General features: G+C 36.2%; 1 protein-coding gene across 2 annotated transcripts; it reads left to right on the top strand.

The window, feature by feature from the left end:
• Window positions 1-26,774, top strand: LOC145693239 (ubiquitin-associated domain-containing protein 2-like). 2 transcript variants are annotated; one of them, XM_081769046.1, is made up of 9 exons: window positions 1-277; window positions 8,709-8,839; window positions 11,406-11,488; window positions 11,886-12,035; window positions 18,328-18,496; window positions 21,724-21,948; window positions 24,305-24,407; window positions 25,967-26,119; window positions 26,504-26,774. In XM_081769046.1, the coding sequence occupies exons 1-8, from the start codon at window positions 238-240 to the stop codon at window positions 26,104-26,106; spliced, it is 1,041 nt and encodes a 346-aa protein (XP_081625172.1). In that variant the 5' UTR covers window positions 1-237; the 3' UTR covers window positions 26,107-26,119; window positions 26,504-26,774. The 2 variants fall into 2 exon arrangements, with proteins under 2 accessions (XP_081625172.1, XP_081625170.1); XM_081769044.1 differs by having other exon boundaries at window positions 25,967-26,774.
• Window positions 26,775-27,811: the final 1,037 nt, after the last annotated feature.

The raw sequence follows: 27,811 nt of genomic DNA, 5'->3' as shown, positions 1-27,811 counted from the left end.
TCACATAAAGGATTACATACATGTTGACTGCTGAAGTTTGAAGGAAAAGTGATGGAGTGGTGAAATGGCTATTTGTAATTTAAAAATACGTGCTTTCGCGATAATAAGTTTTATTACGGACCAAGAATTGTAGAACATACGACATTGAAATAGAACTGAAACGATAGAGACTAGCGTCGTTATTGTACGGTTAATTATTTTCGTTTATGTGAACTGCTAGTTTGGCAAAACATTATAATGGCTGCGATATTGTCACAATACAGTACAACAGGCTTCTGTAAGTATTTTATGCACACCACACAACTTGTAAAATGATAACAATGGTATTTAGTGTATATATATTAAAGTTAAGAAATAGTTTTATATTTCGTCGAATATTCTCGTAGTAAAACCTGTTAATTGAAAGAAAAGTAACTTTTTTAAAATTAAAAAGGCAAATGTTACATAATATACATATTTTTTTTCAAGGTTTTATTAATTGAAATGGAATTAAATGACAAAGCAGTAAAGAAGCCGAGCAATAATTGCGAACGAAAAAGTAATGTTGAAAGACTAGGATTCTAGAATTCTAGATTAAATTTCAAAGAATGTAGAGCTATTTATTCCATTCTAGTTTCAATCTTTCATATCTTAACTCTCAATGTAAGCTTTGCACATTCGATGTAGTCGTGGTATCAAGTTTAGGTTCACCACATGTTGCAAAATTTACAGGTAAAAATCAATACTCTGTATGGAAAGACATTTATAAGGGAAAAAATTCCGCGTGCAGCAGAATTAAATACGAAGTAAGGGAAGGCGTTTGAACTCTGGCTTGCACAAATAGGTAAAGATGGTTAGTAGTCAGGTTGATTCTTCCTTTATCAATGCTCAATACTCAATGCCGAGCGAGCGATAGCGAGTAAAAGCGGGCTAGTAGCCAGGTTGATTACTTTCTTTATTACAACTTAATGAATGTGGACCAGTGCTCTAGAACCTTGTCCCTAAGTAATACTGCTATATATCAGGTCTATAAGTGTAGGATTACAGCTGTAAAATCATTACAAGTGCTGCCTATTGTTTAGCTTTGGAGGGCCAGCTTTTTCACCTGCTTTTTTACGATATTATATTCCGATTCGGTCGTTTTATGGATTCATACGTAAAATAAGGATCCATAGTATAACTAGTAGTAAGAGGAGGAGGAGGAACGGGTTAGAAGCCCCGCAGGGGTTCGTTGGGTTCTTTTCTCGTCATAAAATGGGCAGTCATTTCCACTTACCTTTACAGTTTGTACGGTCCCCTAATGCCTTCAAAAAATTGTGTACAGTATTATATTAACTACTTGAACACCACATTTCTCCTGTTTTTTGCCGCTTTTGGCCCCCCAATGATAAACAGATACCCAAGTGCTTTACGACGCACATAGGGCCAAAGTAGCGAGTTACGATGCCAAAAATAAAAAAGTTGATTTTATTGGATATCCTGCTCAGAAATCCTCATGAGATGACTACGCCTGTATGCCTTTATGGGAAATATGATTAAATTTTATTGTCTTATTGCCGAGTACGATTATTGTTGGCTGCAATTGCAATATTTGTGTTTGTACTTCTTCATAATCTGATTTCACATTGTGAACTGTTTCCTTTTCATCTTAAAGGCAACTGGTCGGCACTACCTTGTCGATGATGGAGTCATGTTCTTCCAAAATATTGTTCTTACAATTAGATTCACATACGTGCAATGGCACAATGGTACATAAAAGTGTGTTGGAATCCACATATTGGGAATTATTCGCGAAAGTTTGTTTATATATGCTGTGGCCACCGCTACTATCTAGGCCCCATTTATAATAAATGTCGATAGTATCACAGTCCTCCGAAATGTTGTGCAGTATTACATCACTCTTTACGTGTACTAAACTCTGTGTAGTATGGTTGAGTAGATCTTTTAGTGGCACCACAGCCTCGTTTTCAGTTATCATAATATTTGCAGGATAACACTTCTTTTTCGTCTCTGCTAGCACATATGAGGGATAAATATCTGCTCCTCTTTCTTTTGCTCCAAGTCTCATCCTTTTCTAACCTTCCTTTGTCAAGCTAAGATCCACTAGAACGCCTAAAGCTTCGTCAGGGCTGTACGGACGTATAATAGCAGATTATGTGTCACGGATCGCTTTCATATTTTTTCAGTCTCTTAGGCGAAGACTGGATCCCTAATTTCACAACTTCGGCTGCAGTACTCCTGCCAGATTTCACCAAACTTGATTCTGCAGACAAGCACAGCTTTTTGGAACTGGTATTTACAGTTTCCCTCCCATATCTTTTCTTACTTCGTTGTGAACTCTCTTCGAACACTTTTCTTGGTCTTCCTCTTCTCATTTGCTCCGAAAGCCGTGATGTTGAGGGACGCTGTGATTGTTGTAACACCGGAAGTGTTACGTCTTGATCAAGCCACTCCACATACTTATTTCTAAACCACTCGTACATGTAATTGCATGCCCACCATTTTGTCAAAATCTTTGACACAAATACTTCCACTACAGTTATCCGTTTATTTCCACATTGTTCAGCAAGTTCACTGACACCACACTTGTTTAATATATACTGTAGTAATTGTTCATTACATTTTAATGAAGACCTATTGTAAAAGTGCTCTTTAAATAACACTATAAAGAGTTTTCTCTTCTCTTAGTTTTCATGTTCTTCATAGCACGTTGCCACAACTGCGTGTAAACAATACGCTCCTATCAGGAAAGGGGGGACGTGTGTTTTCCTGTTCTATGTCCAATATAAGATATATTGTCGAAGTGTCCAAGAATAGTCGCGGTACTCTTTGGAACTTTAAAGAAAACTCTATGTATAGTAAATATTTGTTCCTTGTTTCGACACCGAACTAGTCCTTCATACCACCTGTACTATATTTACACGAGGCTCACTTGTTAAGTTCACAGTCATTTCAGATGTACACTATATATCTAACTCTTCAATATTCGTATTGAAACCTTGTTACTGTCACTTTGGGGAAATTTAGCACGAGCTGTTTCTCCGGCAGCAACTCAGGCACAACTAACTGCTGTTGGTCGTTCGAAATAAACTCCAAATTTGCGCGCATACGCTGGCTACTGTGTTGCGTTAACGAAACAAATTCTTACGGTACATTATGGACTGATGTATAGGGACTGTTTTAAAGGCACTTCTGAATAGTTTCATCACAATAATTTTTCTATTTTTGGCGCCGTAATTTCGTTTTTCGGCCTAAATGTAGTTTTTTTTTTTTTTTTTTTTTAATGAGTTGAAGTAAGGGAATTGTAATTAATTTGTCTCATTTAAGAATGTAATAGAAGTACATTTTGTAGAAATGAGAAATGCAAATGTGTAGGTCAATTTTTGGTACACTACTCGAAGTAATTGTTGAAAAAATATAATTTTTTCACTGATTTCGGCATTTATTCCGAAGTTGGACGTCCGATAGTTTTCTACCAAAATCTTAATAAAAGCTATTAAAATTTATAATTTTTCAATTTCTACGTTCCTAACTGACTTTAGGCTTCCATTCGTTACATCGCAAAGTGGGGGAAAGGTTAGGATCTGGAACAGAGGTAGCCTTGAACATATTACCCGCCATGTTGGTAATATAAATGCTCATTTCTTTCCCACAATGCAACTATTCCGTTACCTTGCGCGAAGTAGTTCCCTCCGCTGGCCGAGTAGTCCCATGTTTATAACCGCTTAAAAAGTAACAAATAAACAGATTTGTCGAGATCTTTATATATTATCAAGCACACAAACTATCAAATTATCTATATTTTCCCTGTAAATTTTATAAATTTTCCTGGAAACGGACGTCCAACTTTGGAACTTAACCCCTGATTTCCTTCTTATTAACCCTTAAAAGATTTGTGCTGCGCGACATGAAAAATATCTCAATTGGCATAGATGACATTTAAGGGGACCACCAGAAATAATTGTTGAAATATCATAATTATTTCACGGATTTTGTTAGTGTTCCAAGATATTTGCACTGAGTGACATGATAATGCCCAACCTAGTATAGATGAAGTTCAAGGGGACTATCAGAAATAATGGTTAAAAAGAAACCAAACTGTGCTACATGACAACTAAAGGCACGAAAGCTATCTAACCTGGACAGAGCGGAGGGGGTTGTTGGACCCGCACGTGGAGATGCGTCCGTAGGGAACAGAAACGTCGGCGATTTTGGGTATACGCAAAAACGACTATTCACGCGGAAAGCACATTAACCTTCCCTAGGCGACCGCCACAACAGTTACATACTTATGCTTGAATCTCACTGCATCTCTAAGTGAATGTCAGCTTTTTAATACCAGTCCTATGCTCGTACAATGTTGAGAAAATTGGTCTTGATGTATTCTCCTTAGGCTACGGCCATATGTTTGAACGTAACTATAGAGAAAAATCCATTTGTCGCTTGTATTTTTTGAAAACATTGCTTTACACTTTTCCAAGTACGGTTTGGCTTCTCTTCGTTTCCAATGTACTTGCCTTTCCCAACATTTGGAAAATCCCGGTTCTCTTTTAAGTGTGACTTGGTACTGAAAGCTAACATCAGTTAATTCGGTCACTTCGTTAAATTTGTTGTTCCATGCAAACGGTTCACACTTAACATCGCAAAAATTCAATTCGTTTCGTATTTTTTTCTTTTTTTCTTTTCTTCCACAATGCTAATGCTGGGTCCAGATTCTGTCCCAGTGTGAGTTTGTGACGTTATACAGTAATGGATGACATTACACTGCAATGAGAGTTTACGTATGTTCATGTGTCAGTTTCTGCTGTAATAGTTTATGTTTCATTCTATAGTCTGCAGAAGTTTGTTCTTTATAAGTGTGCCTTTTCATGCAGGTCATTGAATTTTATCTGTAAATTTTCCAAAATGTGGTGTGTCAAAACTTGACCAGCACCAATGCGAAACGCTGTAGAGACTATGTGTACTTAACAGAAGCGCACATAAAAGAATATTAATACAATGATGGAAGTAGTTAGCTCTAACCTAATATTAACAGAAATTAGTGGAATTATAGCAATTTTTACGAGAAAGAGCTAGCCCGCTTCAACTGAACATTGGCCGAAAATAGTATCTGATACAATCCTCTTCCATATGTACTTACTTATTTTGGCCAATGTGTTGCAGAAGGAGGCCATTTTTATACTATGTCAAATTTTTGTACTTTAACAACATATTTCAAGTGGAGTTTTTTTTTTTTTTTTTTGGCTCTCTTCTGTAACACTTCTTTCTTAAAAATTTATTTTTCCTGTGTGAATAACAACTTAGTAAAAAAAAAATAGTAATTGTAACAAATAGATGTCTTATAGTAACACCATATCCTATAGTACTGTCTTCCTATAATACGTAAACAGTTAAATGTAAAGAAACTCATCGTTTGTCATTATATATATATATTTGTGATTTTTCGATTATTTACAAATACAAATGATACAATAAATCAACACTTCTTGTAGGTCTAGGAACAACTTCAATTAAATTCCTATAACTAGCACATTCCCAACAAAACTTCACAAGTACGAAATCTATACAAATTCAAGTTAGTAGTTTCTTAAAGGTAGCAGTGGGGCCGCGGTGGCTCAGTGGTAGAGCGTTTACCTCTGGTGCTTGGGGTCGCAGGTTCGATCCCAGCCCCCGCCAAGTGAACTTTGTGGTGGGCAAACACCGTGTGCGTGGGTTTTCTCGGGGTTCTCCCGTTTCCTCCCACTTTCTTCATTCCACCATTTCATTCATTACTCATCATCACCGTCTCCTTTGGCCTAACCGGCATAACCGTGGGACGTAAAACACAAAGATTTTATTTTTAAAGGTAGCAGTGTTTCTTCGCAATACATTATTGGTAATATATCTGCATCACGGCACATGTTGGCAGCTGGATGCAGTATGAGTTAGGGAGGTCTCAGTTTTCAATATTTACGGGGTATTTAATATTCAGCCTACATGTAGAACCAACTGGAACAAATAATTCAGATATAAAGCGTTGTAAAATTTAGCTTGAAAGTTGCCATGTTTATTGTACAATAGAGCAGCAATGTAGTAGTGAGTAATTTATAGGCATTGCCGACTGCAAACTCAGGGGTGCAATAAAGGGCATTTTTTCAGTTCATGCGCTTATCTACATGTCCCTCCTGCACGACTCCAGTCCTTTCCTGGATTGTATGAAAATTAGCCGTTATTGACATCCTTGTGCAGTCAGCGACCAAAGTTCTTTTCGTTTCGTAAAATTTATTTTGGGAATAACGGTGGTAGGGCTGGAACGTGCAGAAAATTACGTTCTTTTTAATTTACTGAAACCTGTACTCAAATTGTTTTCCCATTCTGATGTTTTTATGGATTTTACAGTGATGAATTTAGTAGCAGGTGGTTAATGTGCAAAATAATTATTATTTGACACTTTGCATATAACCAAATTGGATCCAAACGTTGTCGACATATTTCCAAAAAAACAACGTATGAAATATTTACCAATCATTTTGGATCTCTACCGTGAGACTACTGAGCAAATTGGAGACTGTGTGTGAAAACTGAATATATCTATTTGATACTGAAATGAAAAATCATAAAATGCCCCATCATTCATCGCCTAAAATGATAAGGTTCAACAGTCGCATCTTTCGAAACTTACAAAATCCTTTACTTAAGATGTTTCCATGATAATGGTAAAGTTGGTACGGAGTGTAGATTTGAGTTGCTGCGAAGTCTGCAGGGTTCATTATTTTTATGAAGCTGTTATTCCATAGATAAGCATGTAATCCTAGGGGCTGTTATGTGTGTGGGGGGGAGGGGGAAGGAACTAGTTTTAAATTCCTAACACATCCTAAATTCAGGTCAAAATCTTTTCTTTTGGGTATCCACTTTACGAGTAGTATTCAGTCATGTAGTCCATAGCTTCAAGCGAAAAGTAAACTAGAAAATTCTTCAGCATGAATAGTACCTAAGTACTAAACATAATCCCACCAATTTACTACTCTCGATCAGAGTTTGACATGAAAAAAGTAATACTTTCGTATTCTGTTGAGTTTTAAACTTGTTTATAAATCTTTTTCTTTTCTGTCTTAAATGGATTTTGATTTTGATTTGATTTTCAGTTTAGTGTTCCTTTCAGCAGCGATACTAAATAAGACGTAGACCTACAGCTTAACGTGGAATCCTAACCACATGAGCTCCCGTCAGGCATCTTAAATGGAGAGCTTTACATCATAGTCCTTTCCACTGTTAATGTTTGTCAGCATTTAAACTTGCGGGATTATTGGTGAATTGTATAAAACTAGGATTGAAGATCCACGAATGGTGTTGAGTAGTTCTCGACTTAACTGTTCATACAAAGCGTAGTAAAATAACTATTAGAATCTTTGTTCTTCTTTCTCTTGTATTCAATCCAAGGTGACATTCACTCAGAAGCAAAGAAGAATGCCTTATACATCAAGTAACAGGTACCAATCATTAAAAGAAAAAAATGAAATGAAATGAAATTTTTGAGTTTTAAGTCCCACGGTTATGCCGGTTAGGCTAAAGGAGACTATGATGATGAGAAATGAATGAAGAAAGTGGGAGGGAACGGGAGAAACCAGAGGAAACTCACGCACACGGTGTTTGTCCACCACATTGCTTCTCACAAAAACATTCCGTGAAAAAGCTTTATAAATGTAAAATAAGGAAGAAGCGATAATGGAAGATAAGAACCGTTCAAATGCTTTAGGGAAAAGGCGTAATTACAGCCTGCTAAATCAGCTGGATTGCCTTATGTACAAAATGTCACTAATCTATATATTAAAGCACTCCATATTATTACTATAAGTACGTCAAGATATTATTAAAAATCAACAAAGCACTGATCAATAAAGATGCTGTAAATTTATCACTAAGTACGTGGAAGCTCCAAATTATAAGTAATTCTTCGCTAATTATTTGTTTGAAGAAGCAGTCATAAATATGTTTAATACTTCTATATTTAATAGTCATTAGTTTACTTGCTTGAATTTCTATGACAGTTAATTGGTTATGGTATAATATTGGTGAAGTTACTGCCCCTCATAAAACCTTTCATGGAGTTAAGATTTTGAAGTCGGTAAGAAATGTTAGGAAACTTGCAATATGTATAAACTATACTTACTGTACCAAAAATATTTGTGGATTTATGAAATCATAGTACTGAGCATTATTAAAATTGTATTGAATGCTTGCGTACATCAGAAGTTGCCTTGTCCATAGTAAAGGTTTAAATAAAGGTAAAAGTCGTGGGAACTTAAAAAGATTGCATAAGTAACAGGTTTACTTCCATACAAGTTTGTATCATCTTATTTTCAACAGTCTCAAAATAATAACGTGCATGAAGTGCCTAACGACAGTTATATTTTATGAGTAGATGTTACAACATTTTAAAATGAATTATACAATGATTTCTACTAACCCATATTCAAATTAATGTAAATTTGAGTATTTTTGTAGGTTTTTTAAATTTAATTGTAACTTTGTTAGTACGAATGATGTAGGAAAAGATACAGTAATTTTTTTCCCCAAAATCTGTTTTCAGTTCTTTGTTATGAAGTTGTCTTTTTTTGTCCCTTCCTGCGATCAAATAGATTCCTTCCTGTCATTTTGGTTGAATTTTACCTCTTCATTTGATAAGCATCCATCATCTCTTTGAGAATCATTCGGATCTCAAATGTTAATTAAGTTCCATTGTTTTTCAGATAAAGCACCAGTTTCGAAAGGATTAATGGGATGCATGTTCCTTACCTGTACAGCTATGAACATGCCACTTCTCGCTCACATGCGCAGATATTTAATATGCAAGTTACCGGATGTGTTTACAGGAAGAGAGGTAAAATATAATACAATTTTTACTTTTAATCAGCTAAAGTAGTATAGTTAATTTTTGACTGAGGGAAATTATTGGATATCTCGTAATTTATTATGTGTTTTTTTTAAAAATGTATTGAGTTTCTTCTCACACATTCTATTAGCAAGATTGACTCCATATGCAGATGAAATTATTGGAGATTATCAGTGCAGATTTAGGCGAAATCGATCGACTATGGACCAGATATTTACTATTCGACAAATACTCCGAAAGAAATGGTATTATAATACCCTGGTACTTCAATTATTTATTGATTTTAAAAAAGACTACGACTCGGTTAGGAGGGAAACATTGTATAACATTCTTACAGAATTTGGAATACCGAAAAAGTTAGTTAGAATAACTAAGATGTGTTTAAATGAATCCCAAAGTGAAGTCCGAGTAGGAAAATTCTTGTCCACAAGCTTTAATATCGAGAATGGCCCGAAACAAGGAGATACGTTGTCGCCGTTATTATTCATCTTTGTTGTGGAGTATGCTATAAAGAAAACTAAACAGCAACCAGGGCGTAGGGCTGAATGGTATTTACTAGATTTTAGCGTATACTGATAACATAAATATAATAGAGGATGATAAGAGAACAATAGAAAGAAATGCAGAGGTTTTATTAAATGCTTGCTGGAACATGGGTTTGGAAGTAAATGCAAAGAAGGTTAAATACATGAAGTTCGTTGAGATCGTAATACTGCAAATTATGGATGCGTCAAAATATCAATTAACACTTTCGACAAAGTAAATACGTTCAGATGTGTAGGATCAGTATTATCAGACCAAAATCATATCCACGAAGAAATTAAATTTCGACTGGAAGCCGGGAATTCGTGTTTTATTCAGACTAAAATCTTTTGTTGTCGCGAATTCTGTCGAGGAATTTGTAATTTGAAATGTATAAGACGATAGTCATGCCTGTTGTGCTGTACAGTTACGAATCATGGTCGTTTACTCTGAGGGAAGGATGTAGACTTAAAGTATTTGAAAACAAGATCCTGACGACGAATATTCGAACCCAAGAGGAACGGGAATGGAGGAAACTGCATAATGTATACCGTTTACCAAACATTATTAGCGTCATTAAATCTAGGAGGTTCAGGTAGGCAGATCATGTAGACAGAATGAAAGTAAGTAGAAACGCTTTGAAAGTTTTTGCTAGAAACCCAATCGGAACGTCCATTAAGAAGAGCTAGGCGCAGATGGGAGGATAATTTTAAGATGGATCTCGCAGAGATAGGAATACAAAGTAGAAATTGGATTGAGTTGGCTAAGGACAGAAATCAGTGAAGAGCTTTTGTGAACGCGGCATTGAACTTCGTGTTCCATAAGCCATAGAGTTAGTTAGTATTGATTTTTAATTATTATTCATGGGGTATTGGCAGGAGATAGTTGGTTGGATAGAAAACTAATAACAGAAAAATCTTTGGGTAAACCGAAGAATATAATTGGAGGACAGCGTAAGCAGAGTTCTGAAGGATGCGTCCTACTGGATTAGATTGGTACAGAATAGAATCCATGTGTTTTACCAGTTCATTTAATATTTTTATCCCTAAGAAATGCTATGTGGCCATGAACTTCTAATGGAAGCACGTACTTCTTGTCATGCCATCAAAAGATAGCAGATTCCCTCAATCTACTTAGCATAGTCCAGCCTAATTTAGCCAGGCAAAGCAAAAAACCTTGTAGTCTCAGATGCAGTAGATGGTAGTCTCAAAAAATCTACATTCTTTTATATTGGTCTCGTGAAATCAAAATCTAATTCTACTTTATGTCATTTTAATTTAGTATAAAGACAACTCTGAAACATAGTAAAGCTTCCAAAATATATTTGGAAGTTTCAACTCATATTACAGGTTGTAAAGCATGCCACTTCTGTGCACCCTTTAGAACTGAAATTAGCAATTCAATGAACTAGTGTGTTGAACTGCATCAGTATCTTCGTTTGACATTGGGTGATGCCTTCCTGTAGAATCAATAGAGTTGAAGCACCTACAATCTTTAAAACGTCGCGAATTGGAAATAAGCACTAATGGAGGTTTGCTGTTTTACAGGTGGAAATCTATATGCGGTAGCCGGCCACGTGGTAGCAGGGTCATTCCACGTCACTTCAACCATGGGCTGACACCCATCTGTCTCAGAATGGAATGAAAATTCACGTGCTTATGTAGTTTTTGATGCTAAATTCAAAACTGCAAACCGTTTGAAAATCGGTCCATTGATTCTGGAATGGACCTTCGAAATTGAAACCTGCAACGTAAGAAAAAGTAGTCGCGAGAGTGAATTGCACATTGAAAAGAGAGTGTAACTTTCTTCAAAGTTAACGTAGAAAGATGAACTTTTTTCTCCCTCTATAAATGTACTTTACAGATACAGAGAAGTTATTCTCGCGCCACGGTAATATGAAAAGAGAAAATAATCAGTAAATTAAAAAACTCCTAACATGTTCAGGGTTCTAGAATTAATAGGAGAAATTAAATTTTATTGTAGATTTGTTTGATATGAATGCTTATTTGTTAATTATTCTCTTTATTTTCAGATATGGAGATTAATTACGTCACGCATTACGTTTCTTGACACGAAAGATTTGGTATGTGGAGCGCTTTTAATTTATTATTTCAGGTAAGAGTTCACATGTGTGTGTGTATGCATAGTGTGTCTAATATGGTCCTAATAATATAGCATAAATATTAATTATATCGGATTCATTGTGTAAATATAGAATTTATACACGGTTACTTATTATATACATTGAATTGGCAATACAGAATACTCTTGTTACAAACAGTGGGGCAACAAATGTATTTTAAACACAAACTAATTGAAACTTGATGCTGGTTAATTGTAGTTTGTGTAAAGTTATTGATGTTCAAATTTTCAACATACATATCATTTGAATTTTACCTAAATGTATGAAACTTCTAAAAATTTTTGTTTTTTGGTACTTAATGGCTTAAGTATCAATAACAACTTGAAGGTCCTTTTGATGTTCTTAAAGCACTATTTTCTTTTGTTCCAGGATATTTGAAAGGAGGTACGGTTCACACAAGTTCGCGTCTTATTTATTAGCAACATGTACAGTTGCAACCATCATAGAAGTAACAACAATTTTAATTCTTCAGCTATTAGAAATTGACATCCACAATGGTGGACTTCTTCCTCCAGGACCGTAAGTACTCAACCATTTCATATTTTATATCAATTAGACATTCGTATTTGAAGGCTACCGTAAAAAGGAGCATAACATTCTCTTTCACACACTGATAATTAGGAAACGAGAATGATTTCTTTGTTTCGAAGATTTTTGCTTCGTTTAGCGCCTCACAAATATCCATCGAGACTAAGGGAGACGAAGATGATGAAATGAAAAGAGTGGGAGGAAACTGGAGAATCCCGAGAAAATCCACACACGCGGTGTTTGTCCACCACAAAGTTCACTTGACACAGGCTAGGATCGAATCAGTAGCCCACGTCGGAGATATGCGCTCTACCATTGAGCCACCTGGCCCCTGAATGTTAGTTTAGGGTCAGAAGTTTTTCATAGTGGTCAATCTTGCCTGTAATCTTGGGAACACGTGCAGAAATTTCCAACTCGGCAAGTCACCATTGTGACGCGTGATTCGGCTGTATAGACTGGAGTTGTGATGTTTCGTCATCATTTCAACAATGGAAAAAGAGTGAATATAAAGTTCGATGCGCGCCGTGCACGTTTAGGGAAAACTTCAATGGAATCATTTAACGGAAAAGTTTATGGGACAGTTACCTTTCTCGTGGTAGTGTTTTTGAATGGCATAAGAGGTTCAGTGCTGGCAAGGAGTCTCTGCAACATGACAAGCGCCCAAGTGTAAGCAGATCTGTCTCGGGTGGATTCGGTGCCTACTTGTGGTGCACGGAGTTACTGGTTCTATACCAGCCCGTGCCAAGTGGGCTCTGGTGAACAAACACTATGTGCGTGAGTTTTCTCGATGTTCTCCCGTTTCTTACCACTTTCTTTATTCCACCATTGTCATCCATCTTTTCATCACCGTCTCCCATAGCCTCGGTGCATAATCTTGGTGCGTTAAATTGAAAAAAAGAAGAAGAAGAAACAACTGTTTGTCAAATGATAAGGATGTAAAGAATGGAACCTATGAGCACGTTGCCTACTCCATTCTCTAACGGAGGAGCAGAAACTGGAGATAGTGCATCAATTTTCCTGCACACAACCCAGTAATTACTTTCGTTTTCCTAAGTTAATCAGTGCTGAAGAGTTGCTTTTTTGACAGTTTTTCCATTATCTAGAAATCAGTGACGAGAACTCCTATTACAATCCAGAATTCGCATAGTTTTAAAGCTTCTTTCGTGTGTATTATTGGAGGGCAAGGTGTCTCGGTGGAAGAGTGCTTATCTCTGGTGCGTGAGATCTCTGGTTCGATTCTCGGCGAAGTAAGTTTGTAGTGGGCATCATATCCGTGGGTGTTTTGGGATACTTCCGTTTCCTCCCACATTCTTATTCTACCAGTTCTTCCATCATTCACTTCCCTTACCCTAAAACCCACAATCGTGGAACGTTAAATATAAAGATTTCCTGTGTATTATTCCGCTGCGCTGCCAAACTTACGTCATGATGAAGGGATTTTTCACACTGGAAATTCCCATGATTCGAATAAAATACCTTGTAAAATTAAAATTTGTATCATTTCATTTCACACTTCCAAGTTAGTTAGTACAAAAATGTTGAAATGTTCCTCTGGAAAGACACTTAAATAGGAAGGTAAGTGTTTCACAGATGTTTGGTGTAGATGCTGAACAGGGTGGATTGATTTAAATCAGTCTGATTTAAATCACTTGATTTTTTAAATAAAAATCGCTGATTTAAATCAAATTCCGAAATAATAAAGTGAAAATAAGTAAAATCCCGTTTCTGTTCTGTTATTTCGATTACGGAAGTTAATAATCATAATACAATGAGAGACAAATATACAGCATAGTATGAAAACAACTGTCATGCAGAGGATGATTAGGGAAAATCCCATTTTGAACAGGTAAGAGAGCAATCCTGCTTTCTTCTTTTCGTAACACTGGGTTTGGGTTTTAAAATCGTTAACTATTTCAACGGGGAAATCACCATCGACATTTAGGTCGAAAATTCTTTTTTATCCGTGTCTGTTTGTTTGTTCTAAGATAATAGGATGTATTTAGAGGGGTCCTATCCCCTCTCCAAATTTTTTTTTTGTTAATTTTATAATTTTAGGGGAAACATATGTATTTCATGCCGCAAGCTAGTTCTGAGTTTTTAAAAATAGGCCCCTGCCAAATATCAGTAACTTTTGTGAAAAAAGTGTCATTTTGATAAACGTTGCTGTACTTTTCCCTTAATGCTTAGCCTTTTAAATTATATCACCTATTTTTAGGTGATAAGATAGAATCTTCATTATTCGATTTAAAAAGTACCAATAAGGCTTTTTACTTCATTTTCTTCAAGACTAGAGGCATTTTAGAACACGTTACATATGCTTTCACGCCTTTCTGCGTTGAGGAATAGTGTGTGATGACGTCACAAATTTAAAAAGATGTTTTTTGTTATGCGTATTATTATTATTTTTTGGCAGGTTACATTTTGCATTCAGAAGACTGAAATTTTGCACACTCGTTCAGTGCATCCCTTAATAATTTTCAGGTGTTTTCAGATCTCTGCGTGGAAACATCGGGGTCCAGAGGGGCAAAAATGTTTTTAAAAAGGATATTTTTAACAAAAATAGCTTTTTCGTGATTTTCCCGCCTCAGATGGAGACATATGAATGGTACCGTTTGAAAGGCTGTTCTATTCTGAAGAAAATAATGTACGTAATGCTCCTAGAATAAATAGGGATGTCTCAGGGAACTGTTACCTGAGATCCTGTTTTATACGGGAATCTGGGGTATTTGGGGAATATTATTTTTCGCAGGCTTAGAATACTTTTGCACCAACAAGATTGAAATTTTGCACATTTACTCAGTGCACTCCTCAGTATTTTTCAGATTTGTTTCAGATCTCTGCCTTAAAACAGGGGAGGGGTCCACAGAGGTAAAAAGTTTTTAAAAAAGATATTCTTAACAGAAAATTCCTTTTTTCGTGATTTACCCGCCCCAGATACATGATGGAAACATTTGAAGGGTACCGTTTGAAAGTTTGTTTTATTCTGAAGAGAATAATGTACAAATCATGATCCTAGGATAAATAGGGATTCTGAGGAAATTTTTATATTACATCTGGGTCATCTGGGACATTGTGGGAATGTTCTTAGCTCATGTTAAATAATTTCCTCACCCTTACTACTCAAGATAGAAGCTTGAAATTTTGTACACACATTTAGTACACCTCTTAGTATTTCCCAGTTGATTTTGAGATCTATTCGTTAACACAGGGGAATCCAGAGGGGATCAAATTAAAAAAAAAAATTAAATTAAAAGAAATGCCGATTACTTTCAAAATGTCCCGCTTCATGAACATAATAGGGAAATGTAAATGTTACCGCTTCAAAAGCTGTTCTATTCTAAAGAGAGTGATGTGTGTACCATGATCCTAGGATAAATAGGGATGATGCTGTAGCTGCTTGACTGAAAGTCTATAATTAACCTTCAAAAAAGAGCCATAATTTAAAAGGGTTAAGAAACATTGCTTGGGATTGATATAGGTTCACGATTGGGGATAATTCAAAATTCAATCCCAATATTTTCAATTAAATGGCATAATTAGCATTTAATACTAATTCCTAATGCTTTTTCTTCAATTTGTGACTTGTGTTATACGAGGAGAAAGATTTGATTTAAATCAAAAAAAATCGATTTAAATCAAAAAAATCAACAAAAATGATTTTTTTAAAAAAAATCATGATTTTTTTCCACCCTGATACTGAATACTACGTACCAAAGAGGGTGAATGAAGCCTTTTAACTATATGTGTCATAGTTTAATACAGGAATGTTAAGGTAAGATGTCATTTTCGTTACAAATATTAAATGTGCGTCCTATAGCACCCATCAGCAAATATCCACAATTTAAATTTGCGTGATAAAGGTGTTGCATCACTCATATTGATTCTATGCAACGGAATGACATATTTTTATTCTGTGTATTAAAAAGGCTGCACATACCAAATTTTGTGACTTTATGTAAAATACTTAAAAATAAATGGAATACGGACAAAATCTCGCGGCCGGAACATAGCCTCCCAAAATCTCGCGTTGCCAAAACCTCGCCGCCCGAAACATCGCGGGCCAAAACCTCGCCGCCCAAAATCTCGCGTGACCGAAACCTTGTCGCCCAGAATCTCGCGTGACTAAAACCTCGCCGCCCAAAACCCCGTGAGCCAAAATCTCGCTTGGCCAAAAATTTGCGGAATTAAACCTTTCCGTAAAATATAGCAAATGAGTTTCTTCATATGCAATTTCATATTACAAATAATAATAATAATAATAATAATAATAATAATAATATACAAAACATTGTGTGTGCGGGCTTTCTTGGGGTATTCCCGTTTTTTCCCACTTTCTTCATTCCATCATTCCCTTCATCCTGACCATCTACGTCTCCTTTAACCTACAGGACATAATCGAGGGACGTAAAAACTCACATATTATTTCATACTTTCATAAATATTATTCGATTTAGTTAGAATTTCCTAAGATCACCGTCAAAGTGAAATAAAAACCATCCCAGGCTCAAACTCCATCTATATTGAAAAGTTGATCGAGACTGGTCGGGTGGTTCAAGAGTTATTAAGTCACAAACGCAGCCAATTTAATTTTTATGTATTTCTATGTTCCCCCTTTCCCTCCGCCTTCCCATCGAAGTAAAATGATAAAAACCATTCCAGGCGGTAACCTGATCTGTCTGGCAAATTCGATCGAGATTGATCTCTTGGTTCAAGAGTTATTAAGTTTTATTTATTTTTATATATCTCCCCCTCCACTTCATTATGCCGTCAAAGTGAAATTACAAAAGACATGCCAAGTCCGAACCTCATCTATGTTGAAAATTTGATCGAGATCGGTCGGGTGGCTCAAGAGGTATGATGTCACAAACATAGTAATTTTCGTTTTTATATATACAGATTTTCAAAGCACGCGTTAGAATATTTTCTTGTCATTATTTTAATTCAATTATGTGTTATTACAAAATATATATACATATAGCAATATATAAAGCATTCTACATCAAAGAAATCGTCGTGACGAGGTTTTATACTGACGACATTTCTTCACAGGCAAGATTACGTCCCGCGTAGTTTAGACCAGGCGAGATTCTGTGTCCAGAGATCAGGACCGCGAGGTTTTGTATCCAAGCCAAATAAATAAATAAATTTGACCCTTTCGGGTTAAATTTTTGATAACTTGATGTAAAACTCAGACCCAAGTGGAGATATCATCAAACAAAATATGATCCCAATCGTGTTTTAGTTTGTTCATGTGATAACACCTTATAAAGTTTAAATATGGGAAAATTTCATTTTTGTGGTAAGTATAGAAATTGTTTTCTTATCTTGATCATACAGTAATTTACGAACGTACCATTTATAATCTCATTATGTGAGGAATGTCAGAGATGCGAAACTGGAGACATTGAATTTCAGATCTGAAATCAAGGCTTCAGCCTGGAACAACTTATATGTATTTATTTCCCACATTACGTTGTATAGACTTCATTGGAAATCGGAATCAAGACCACGTCAAAGACGAACTTAGGCGTCGAAAGTTTAGATCTATGCGAGAACTCATTACAAACAAAACGGTAATTTCAGTTGAAATTGTTGTATGCATGTAATTCTTTTATTTTATTATTGCAACTTAGTACGGTGTAAAGTCGGTTCATTGTTAGGGCAGTCATTTTTGTAGCTCTTACCTAATTCCAAAGCAAGTCGTTAGTTTTAATTCTTGGCTATTTGAGTCTACCACGTAGCCGTATAACCGGTACGCTGATTAAGCACGTATGTTATGGATCCCTCAGTATAGTGCCAGTTCATTTTTCAAATAGCATCGGTGTTGAAAAGGAACATTAAAAAGCACATGAATAAAATTAATTGGTACTACCTACCGGTAGGCTGTAAGTAGTTGCTGTTAAATCAGGCACAAAACAGACTGTATGGTTTGGATATTTGCTTTTGTTCGCATTTGTACATATCAGTGGATATTTTAATGAAACTTAACACACTTCAAATCTAATACTTTATTTGGAAATTCAGTGTGTAAAAAAGTGCGAGTGGACCGAAAATTGATCCTATGCGCGTATCACTACTTCACCAATCCCCTGTTAGACAAGCCATATATCTTCATTCTTGAGGTGGTTCTGAGCCTTTCAAAACACAACTCCATTTTATCTTTTGTCTTATAATATCTTGTTACTTATTTTTGAACCTGAAGTACGAAATTTAATAAATATTTCAAAATATTCTTGGTAATTCATGTGTGAAAAACTAATTCCTTATTTCCTTCTCTTTGCAGATACGGATTGATTTTTCCACTTTTTGTAAATTTTTTCTTTGATGTGCCGCGCGTGGCACAAACCCATATCCTGGGCATTCCAGTCACAGGTAAAACACTTACATACCTGCTTGGCTTGCAAGTATGCTCAACATCAATGTCAACGGTTTTGTCTGGAGTGGCAGGAATCGTGAGTTGATTTTACATTTCTACATTATTTGTGCTTGTTAAACTGATCTTTTCTTACCTTTCTGTGATTGTTAGAATGTACAGCAAGAGACTTCGACCGCACATTTTACGTAGTAATAGTTGCCATTAGTGAAAAGATTGGCAAGAACTTTACAGTCATGATTGTTTCAAAGGTTTCAGCTATAGACAGTGAGTTAAAAGCACTGGCTGGCTATTTTAGATCATAGGACATTACAAGTGTTTCAGTATGAAGTAACGAAGTTAAATTTAATTGATATCCTTAAATGTTTATACTTCTACGTCAAAAGCCGTAAATGCAATCCACCTTAGTCTCGATTCAACAAGTTTTAAGTTTACTTATGTATATTTACAATACTTCTTTCGTGAATGCTGTAACTACATAAGGTCGGTCAATATTTAAGAAAACGAAGTGGAACGTCCGCCAGGGGCGCTAGAATCGCACAGCAGAGCAATCAGAAACCAGTTGTGTGAAGAATCCGGTAGCAGAAAATGAAGTGCTCCGAGTGTAAAATGCCTCCAAAAGTGACCCCATTCCGGGAGGGGTACATCACCACTCTTTCCGATATCAGATGCAGCTATATTGCAATTGTGAAACAGTGTTCGTCCAAAGGTTTCACTATTTCCAAGCAGAGTATTGCCAACGTACTCAAACGCAACAAAAATACACAGCCAAAGGAAGCGGGTGTGCGCACAGTGGCACGAAAGCAACAACCCGTTCTAAACGTACAAGTGCTGCAGAAGTTGGCGACTCAGGAAATCAGCCGCCAAAAAGAGACATTGCCAGGGGTGTTAGAAGATCCAAATCAACTGTGCAGAGGACAATCAGCCAGGATTTACGCCTGCAAGTGAAGCATAAGTTCACACACTCACAGCCAAACACATCCGAGAACGCAGGGTCCATTGCAAACGGCTCTTTGAACGGTATTTAGCGGGTGACAAATGGAAATATGTGGTCACGTTAGACGAGGCCTGGATCTATATTTGTCAAACTGCAAGCGGGTTCGAGCCATTTACTATCATCCCAAGGATGCCAAGGACCATGCCAATTGGGTCCGCACATGCCGTGAAAGTTTTACCCGTTCCTTCATGGTGGTTGCAGGTTTTTTGCCATAAAAGGAAACTTCCCCTGCATAGAGTTGCACGAAATGTGAAAATTCCCGCAACATACTATCAACAACATGTTCTGGAACCATTATACCGGCAGCATATTCCGTCGTTGTATGCTGGTGAGGTGTCGAAAGTCTTCATTCTTCAAGACAAAGCAGTCAGCCACACGGCTCGAACAACTGTTTCATAGATGGCCCGCAAAGCGCGTGAAACTGGAATCCATGTTATCCCATATTCAAACATCCCTGTCAAGTCTCCCGACGCTGCACCAATGGACTTTTGTGTTTTCGGGTGTTTGAAGCGAGCGATTTCCTTACGTCGCGCACGCACATTGACAGGCTTGTGGAAAGTTTGCAAGGAGGCGTGGTCCAAACTTGATCAGATTTCTCTCGTGATTCCATATTCATCTAGATTCCAATCAATACATCTTAATCTGTCTCCCATTAAATCAACTAACTGTTTACACAGTATATCACCAGCAACCTACTAATATGGGTGTGTGTCACTATATCAAAACCTTGCAAGCCCGTGGCCTCATCCCATACCTATCAACAGGAAGATAGGAAGAACCAAATGTTTTTGAGATAACTTTTTGTCTAGTGAGTTACTGGTTACATGTCTTGAGAATACATTTAATTAATGTCAACATTTTTTTATGTGAATATGTACATATTAAAATGAAAGTAATGATAGGTTTGAACAAAAGCACTTTGAAAAGACTTAAATAAACAGTAGCAAGCGTTATTTTGTTCTCAGGGCACAGAAAAATTAAAGAAAAATGCAGTAACATGTATCGTGGTATGCCATGTTTGAAGCAGTGGTAAACATTAGTCATATGCAATCAAAGTAATCATTTATCAATGTAATGGAAACACCTGAAAAAATTCAGTTTAACCAGGTTAAGTATGGCGTTGGACCACCTTTCATCCTCAGAACACCTCTATGATTTTGAATGGAGTAATAGAGGTCTTAGAAGTGGAATATTATACACTCAGCTCCGTGAGAGAGGATGGAGGCTGAAATCTGAACCGAATTTGTCTCGGCAAAACGGACCACAAAGTTCAGGTCCTAGGATTAAGTGGATCATGGTGGATACTTAATTTCACCGTGCTGTTCCTCAATCCACGCCGCAATAGCTCTATCTATGCGAATCCGGGGATCTAGTTGTTATCATCCTGGAATACGGCGCCATTGCCCGGAAACAACATAGAACCATACCCCTAAAATGGCGACATTATCACGGACAGTGACGCGATTGGTACGTGTCAGCACAGGATCCAGTAAAAGGCAGGATATTGTGGTCCACAGTGTCACAGGCCGCCACTATGGTTCACGGTTGGGCGGAGACATTGGATCACGCGCTTCTTTGGGTGTCTGGCAATCATAAACACAGCCCGTGGTTTGAAATAAGGTGAAAGGTGATTAATCCGACCATATCAAACATTTCCAGTCATCAAAGGTCCATTTTGCATGTTCGCATCACCGTTGACATCGTGCTAAAGCGCTGTGGTCCCATATCAGTAATTACGCCCGTGCAAGCTAGCCCGTATTTTCATGTCATGTAACTCGTGGCGGACTGATTGTCAATATAGATTGTGTGAGGTGCTGCTTGAGCTCGTTCGTTACTTGCTGCACCGCATGTTGTTGACATAAATGGTTCTGAGAGACCACCCGCTTTAACTCGACAGAACCTGTCACTGAGGGTTTTCTTCCAAGCATTATTCCTTTTTGCTGAGTTTTGTAGGTCGTCGTCATCTTGTACACAGTCCTACGCGATAGCCAACACATATCCCACTGTCTACACACTCGCACCACTTAATTGAGTGGCAACAATTTGCTCTTTTTGGAAACCAAAGAAGTCGTCGCCCATTTTACACTATCACCGTCTGTTCAGTTCACTGCACACTGCTGTTTTACTGTTCCTCACTTAGAATGGAGTTTGCCCTAATACACCACCATCATCGCCACCTGGCCGTTGCTAACCGAGATATCTGTTGTGTTTCCATTAAATTGATAAAGATCTGTATATAATGTGTTAATAATAAAATAAAAAATAGAAATATTGTTAAACTGAGTACATTTGACCGTTTTCAATTTTAGCTTGCTGGTTTGGTATATCGCTACAATGTGTTGTACATTCAACAATGGTTTGTAGTTCCTAATTGGCTAGCGAAAGTCAGCTCTGCCACATTGGGTTGGTTGCTGAAATCAGGTGCACCTCAAGAAGGTCCAATCGGAGCAACATTAGAAATACAACGGCAGCAGCAGTTGGAAATTCTGGAACAACAAGTACTTTTAAACAGGGCTAGAGAATTTCGCCGACAGGTAAGTTCAGTAATGTCTGATGAAAATTAAATTTCATTACCAATGTGATCTATGTTATATCTATTGTTTCGCGGTGCTCAGTGGTAGAGCGTTCACCACTGGTACATAAGTCCCAGGTTCGATCCCAACTTGCGTCAAGTGGACAGACACCGTGTGAGGTGGGGTGCTTAATCTCCTGGTTTCTTCCACTTCTGTCATTTCACCATTTTATTCGTTCTCCTCATCACTGACTTCTGTAACCTGCACAGCATAACCATGGGACATAGAACTAAAAGATCTCATTCATTTTATTGTATATGTTTTATATAGGATAGTTGTAAGTTATATTATTGAGATGGATTTATATCCGGAGTTATCGAAGTGTTATGCATAATGATGTTATTCTTTTACTGCTTGTTTCTTTATTCAGGTTAGAATTGTTTTGATTTTGATACTGGTTATTTAAAGAAAACTAAGTTAGGTATAAGATTGTGGATTCGAAATAGTTGGAATTTGAACAGATAGAGTCTGATAGGCTCATGTAATACAGGAAGTAAAAAATAAGGTTGAGTATGGTTGTGCCTTACATAAGATAGTAAGCTTAACTGTGTTATAGGTCTGACATCTACGCGACTTCTGTTTATAGGTAACAGTTGATTATTTGGTTCAAATTCCTTTATAGAGCCAATTGAAAATAGGTCTGATTATTCTTCTAATTGAATTTCCAAACATACGTATACGTGTCAAAAACTTTCTGTGTATATTAACTTAAAGTGATAAGTGGAGCCGCGGTGGCTCAGTGGTAGAGCGTTCACGTCTGGTGCTCGGGGTCCCTGGTTCGATCCCAGCTCGCGCCAAATGAACTTTGTGGTGGACAACGCCGTGTGCGTGGGTTTTCTCGGGGTTATCCTGTTTCCTCCCACTTCGTTCCACCATTTCACTCATTTCTCATCATCACCGTCTCCTTTAGCCTAACCGGCATAACCGCGGGACGTAAAACTCAACGATTTCATTTCATTTTTAAAGTGATAAGCAGCCAGGTTTGTTTCATAATTAAGTCCAAAATTTAAATAGTAGCATATCCAAAGAGGTAAATCATGGGTTAAAATTTCTCGCAAAATCTGAGAATGAGGTACACAGGAATAAACAGTACATTTGAGTTCCACTATTTTTTGCACCTAAATCTCCAGTAAAAGTATATATCTTTCCCTGTTTGTCCTTTTATTTTCAGAACAAGTTGGTGGATATGCATATTTATTTACACAGGATTACATTTTCACAGATGAACTAGATACATAGAGAACAGTTGAAGTTAGTTCTTTCATTCCGAAATTACTGAAAGAACAAGTAGGTAGGAAGTATACTCTTGTACTGCCTACTGTGCAAGTAAACAGCAGGAAAAATATCAAGTAGTTAGTTTAACAGTGTATCCAGAGGCTTCGAAAATAGGAATTGTGGATTTAGAGTGAAATTTAACCGAATGTCCAAAATTGTCTCAAGTTTTGAGAGTATTTTCTCTTTTTAAATGCGATTTCTGTAAACATTTAAGATAAAGAAAATTAACGAAATAGTAAATTTAAAGACCTTAAATGGGAAAATTGAAGTAATAGTTTGTGAAAACTAGTATCTTCTTTTTTTGATTACTGAATGATCCCTATTGTGTTCAGGTTTACAATGATTTCAGAAAATAGCAATTGCCAGGTGTATTATTTACTTTGTAAACGATGAACTTCAATATATATATACACAAAAGACTAGAATAATAATGAAAATATCCCCGCTGTACTGTTATACATCTTAAATGACAAGTATTTCGGAAAAATGGAGATTTAAAATATTTTAGTAGATTAGGCATCTTATTGAAACTGTAAGAGTTTTTAGAGAATCCCTCGCATTTTGGTACTGTTTTCTCTAAAAATAAATAATTAACTAGGAAAAACTTAACAGCATTCATCAGTGCTATAACATATTCTTAAATATTTCCCCGGGCTCCCTCGAGGTTAAGCGTTTAGCATACTCGCCTTTGGCTTGGAAGACCCGGGTTCAATTCCCGGTGGGAGCTCGTGTGGTTCGGATTCCATTTTAATCAGTTGGTCCACGTCTCCCATAGCCTCGTTGCTGGAAGTGACGCTAAACTGAAATCAAATTAAATATCTCCCTTTGTAAGATTAAAACCAACATCCCATTGGTGGATAGTAAATTGGTAGAGGAACCTCTGAATTCGTCGAAGAACATGCCTTTATTGAGTCTGAAATTTCGTGAAAGAAACTGCAGTCTCTTTCATTAGAATTACGCTAATAGTAGCAGTACAACTTTTATGACTGTACTGTGATATTGGTCACTTTACGTATTTTAATTTGTAATTTTTTTGATGTAGGGTCAAGGATATGCCGAAACTCTCGTAGGTCCTGAGAATTATTGGCCTAATCAGAATGGTACCCTCTTTGGTGGATTTTTAAGAAATAGAAGGAACAATCAAGGTAATAACGAAGGCAACTTATTATAGGATATGGATATGCGTAGATTTTATAAACCATTAATAAAAATGTTTGTTTAAAAATGTTATTAATTCATATCTGTAAGACTATTGTATACATTTAATCCATACTATGCTTGTAAGATCGTTACATATCCGAACAGTAAATCACATTAGGAAAATTCTACCAAAACGAACACGAATAGTTAGGTATTATTGAAGCTATAGGGTAAATACTCATAAGAAACAGAAACCTTCCTTTGTACCTCGAGGTTTTTTACATTAATTGTATATTTCAATCTGTCGTTTGTGGCAAGTGTGCTTTCCTATATATATCTGAATTTGCCCAATGTGTTTCTGAAAGATATTTTTGCTTATTCTTTAAGACAATAATTCATAGAAGTAGAAGAAAGTAATTTTTTGTAGTTCAAACTCTCACTTGGAAAACCTCAATAATTAAGACGTTATGTAATGCTATAAAGTATTAAAACTCAGAAGCCATTCTAAAGGTGTCGATATTTTTTTAATCTTAAAACATTTACCTTTCCAATATTTGTTTCACATAATAGAAAATCATTGGTAACCATAGAGTTTACCAAAAATGGAGAATAAAACTACAAGTGATAATTAAATAATTTCTGCTTTCGTGTTTTCATGTTAAAATGTTCCCAATTATGCACACACATTGCGTGATAAATTCGCAGTGGTTCGTTCAGTATTCTGTTTTAGTTCACAAATTGTTCATGGCTTATTCTCATAGACCTGAGACTTTTAAGATAACCCCACAGAAAGTAGTCCAGGGAGAGATTACACGAGCACGGTCAGTTCACATCACGATTTCTCGACAAAACACACAGACTACTACGTATAGCTGTCGTAGTGTTGGCAGAACACAATTTCAAAGTTTTGATCTTATTGGTAAACTTTATACTTGCACAGTTCTTCTAATGTTTATTGTTAAATTTGTAAGTATTTCGAAGATATAGATTCACGATGCTTGTCAGGAAAGTACAAATACAAACGAAAAATAAGAAAAAAGGAAGTGTACTGTACATAAGGAAAATTACACTGGTACAGAGGCTATTTGTGCACTAAGTACCACCATTGTCCAAACATTTGTTCAAACGCGGAACAAGTTTTTGTATCCCAAGATCATAAAAAATCTGACGCCTACATCAGGAACCACGTTGTGACTTTTTTCCCTAAATTTTAAAGTGTTTTCCACCAAGATGTTTTTTTAGCTACAGAAACAGATAGTAGTCGCTGGGTGCGAGGCCACCGATGGACGCTTTCATTGTGCCTGCATAAACCTAATTACGTTGCGCACGTCACAATTCGGTATTGCCGCTGTCTTTTTCCAACGCGTGCTTCTCGCACACACAAGACTAAGTGCAACACTGACGAATTACTCCCAAACTTCGTCGTTTGCATCAAGGCTACTGTCAATATTGCTAACTTCTGTACACCTTTTTCCATAAAATCCAAATGTGTTTGTATCTGCTTTCCTGACAAGTGTTATACATATATTGGTTTATCAAATAAAATAATTCTATTTATTCCTAGGAAACACGCCTCCGCCATCTGAAGAGCAAGTACAAACTTTAGTGGAAATGGGATTCGACAGGCAACGCGTGATGAGTGCTCTTCGCAATGCAAATAATGATATCCAAGTAGCAACAAACATATTGTTGCAAGAATCGTGAAAGGATGCGAAATGCAAGTGAGATATAATATATTGTGTTTTTCAATAAGACTTCATTTGTGTCAAACGTTTCTGACAAAAAGTTTGAAAAAAAAAAAATACCGATTATAGTGTAATTTTCATTCTTTAAAAAGAAAAAAAAGAACGGTGATATGTCGTGAAGATCTTAGTATTTGTTTACGTACGCGTTGTATATAAGTGCAATAGAAGGAACTAAACTATTTACTGTAAAAACTCATGTGTGTATATATATCTACACAAACACACACATATGTAAATGTGCGTGTGAGTACTTGTACATACTGTAATATGTCTTGTTTTAATTGTTTGTGTTACTGTTGTGGAATGTATTTAATGTTACGTTGATTTAAAGATATTTTTTTCTGTTTTTTTTAAAGGAGTAGGAAATATTTGCAGATGAAATTAAACGAACTGAGTGGAAGAAAAAAAACGCAGTAACAGTTTGGAAGAACTTTCGAATTAAAAGAAAAGTGATAATTTTATACTTTATTTTATATCCAAATTACAGCAGAAAGGACATTACTAAAGGAGATTGGGGTAACTTCGAGAACTTAAATATAGAAGTATTCTTTTGTGGTTTATTAAGCACAAAGATGTAAATCGTTGAATGTATTTGGCTGTTATTTATTACATCCATTCTCCTAGTTATGTTGCGTATTTTTAATTTTATTACATTTCCATTTAAGAGCTTGTTGCCTTTACATTTTCTGAGGAACAGCATAATGCGAACATCCGTAATAACGAAGCATACTGGTAAAGAAAAGAAGATATTAAAAAAGTTGATATTACCAAATCTCTTGAAATCCCGTTTAGTGCACAAAGGAAAAGTATATTGTCGCAAAGAGCATAAATTGCAGTCGGATGAATCAACCTTCATCATTCTGTCATTTGAACATGAAGATGGTTTTATCATTGCTTAGATCAGATTGTGGTTTACGTGATTATATATTAATACTAGCTGAACCTGCGCTCTCTACACAGCGGATCATTCACATATGAGCATGAATCTCCTTGTCATTCCTCACATCTGTAAATGCCGCTTGACAGACACAAATGAATAACGTCTTGATTAAAAAAAAAAAAAAAAAAAAAAATGGCTAGGGTTATCATAAAGGGGAGATTTTTTTTCAATATCTCGCACTGTTTGCAAGATTTGAGCCTACTTCCAGTTGGAGTTTGTAATTCATGTATGATCAGTGTTTTCTTTCTTCTTGCATGAAGTATGTAATAAGCAAATACATTACACATACAATTAATTATGTCAGTAATATATGGTGTTTATTGGGCAAAACACTCCAAACAATAAAGATTTATCTTAGACTGGAGAAATGGTTATATTTCGTTTTTCATTATCATTTGGCCGTGAAACAAATGCCGGAGAGATATAATAACCCCGTATACAAGTGTTTGGTGTTGGGATGTATAACTCGTAGACATTATGCTTTACTTTTTAAAATTGAAATACCTCCGGGGTACCCCTAAAAATATAATAAAGAAATAACGGCCATTTTTTAAAAATATTTAATTAGAACTGAACAATCTACACAAAATTTGCAATCGATCAGTGAAAACAGCATCTTTCTAGAGACCATGGTTCCCGAGATATCATTGTCAAAAGAATTCGCCGCAAACATGTAAACGTCCACAAACATATATTTTTTTTGACCACAAACATATAAATCTAG

This window comes from Thermobia domestica, chromosome 8 (assembly GCF_964235325.1).
Source record: "Thermobia domestica chromosome 8, izTheDome1.hap1.1, whole genome shotgun sequence".
Taxonomy (NCBI): Eukaryota; Metazoa; Arthropoda; class Insecta; order Zygentoma; family Lepismatidae; genus Thermobia; species Thermobia domestica.
This window is presented reverse-complemented; position numbering and strand designations above follow the sequence as displayed.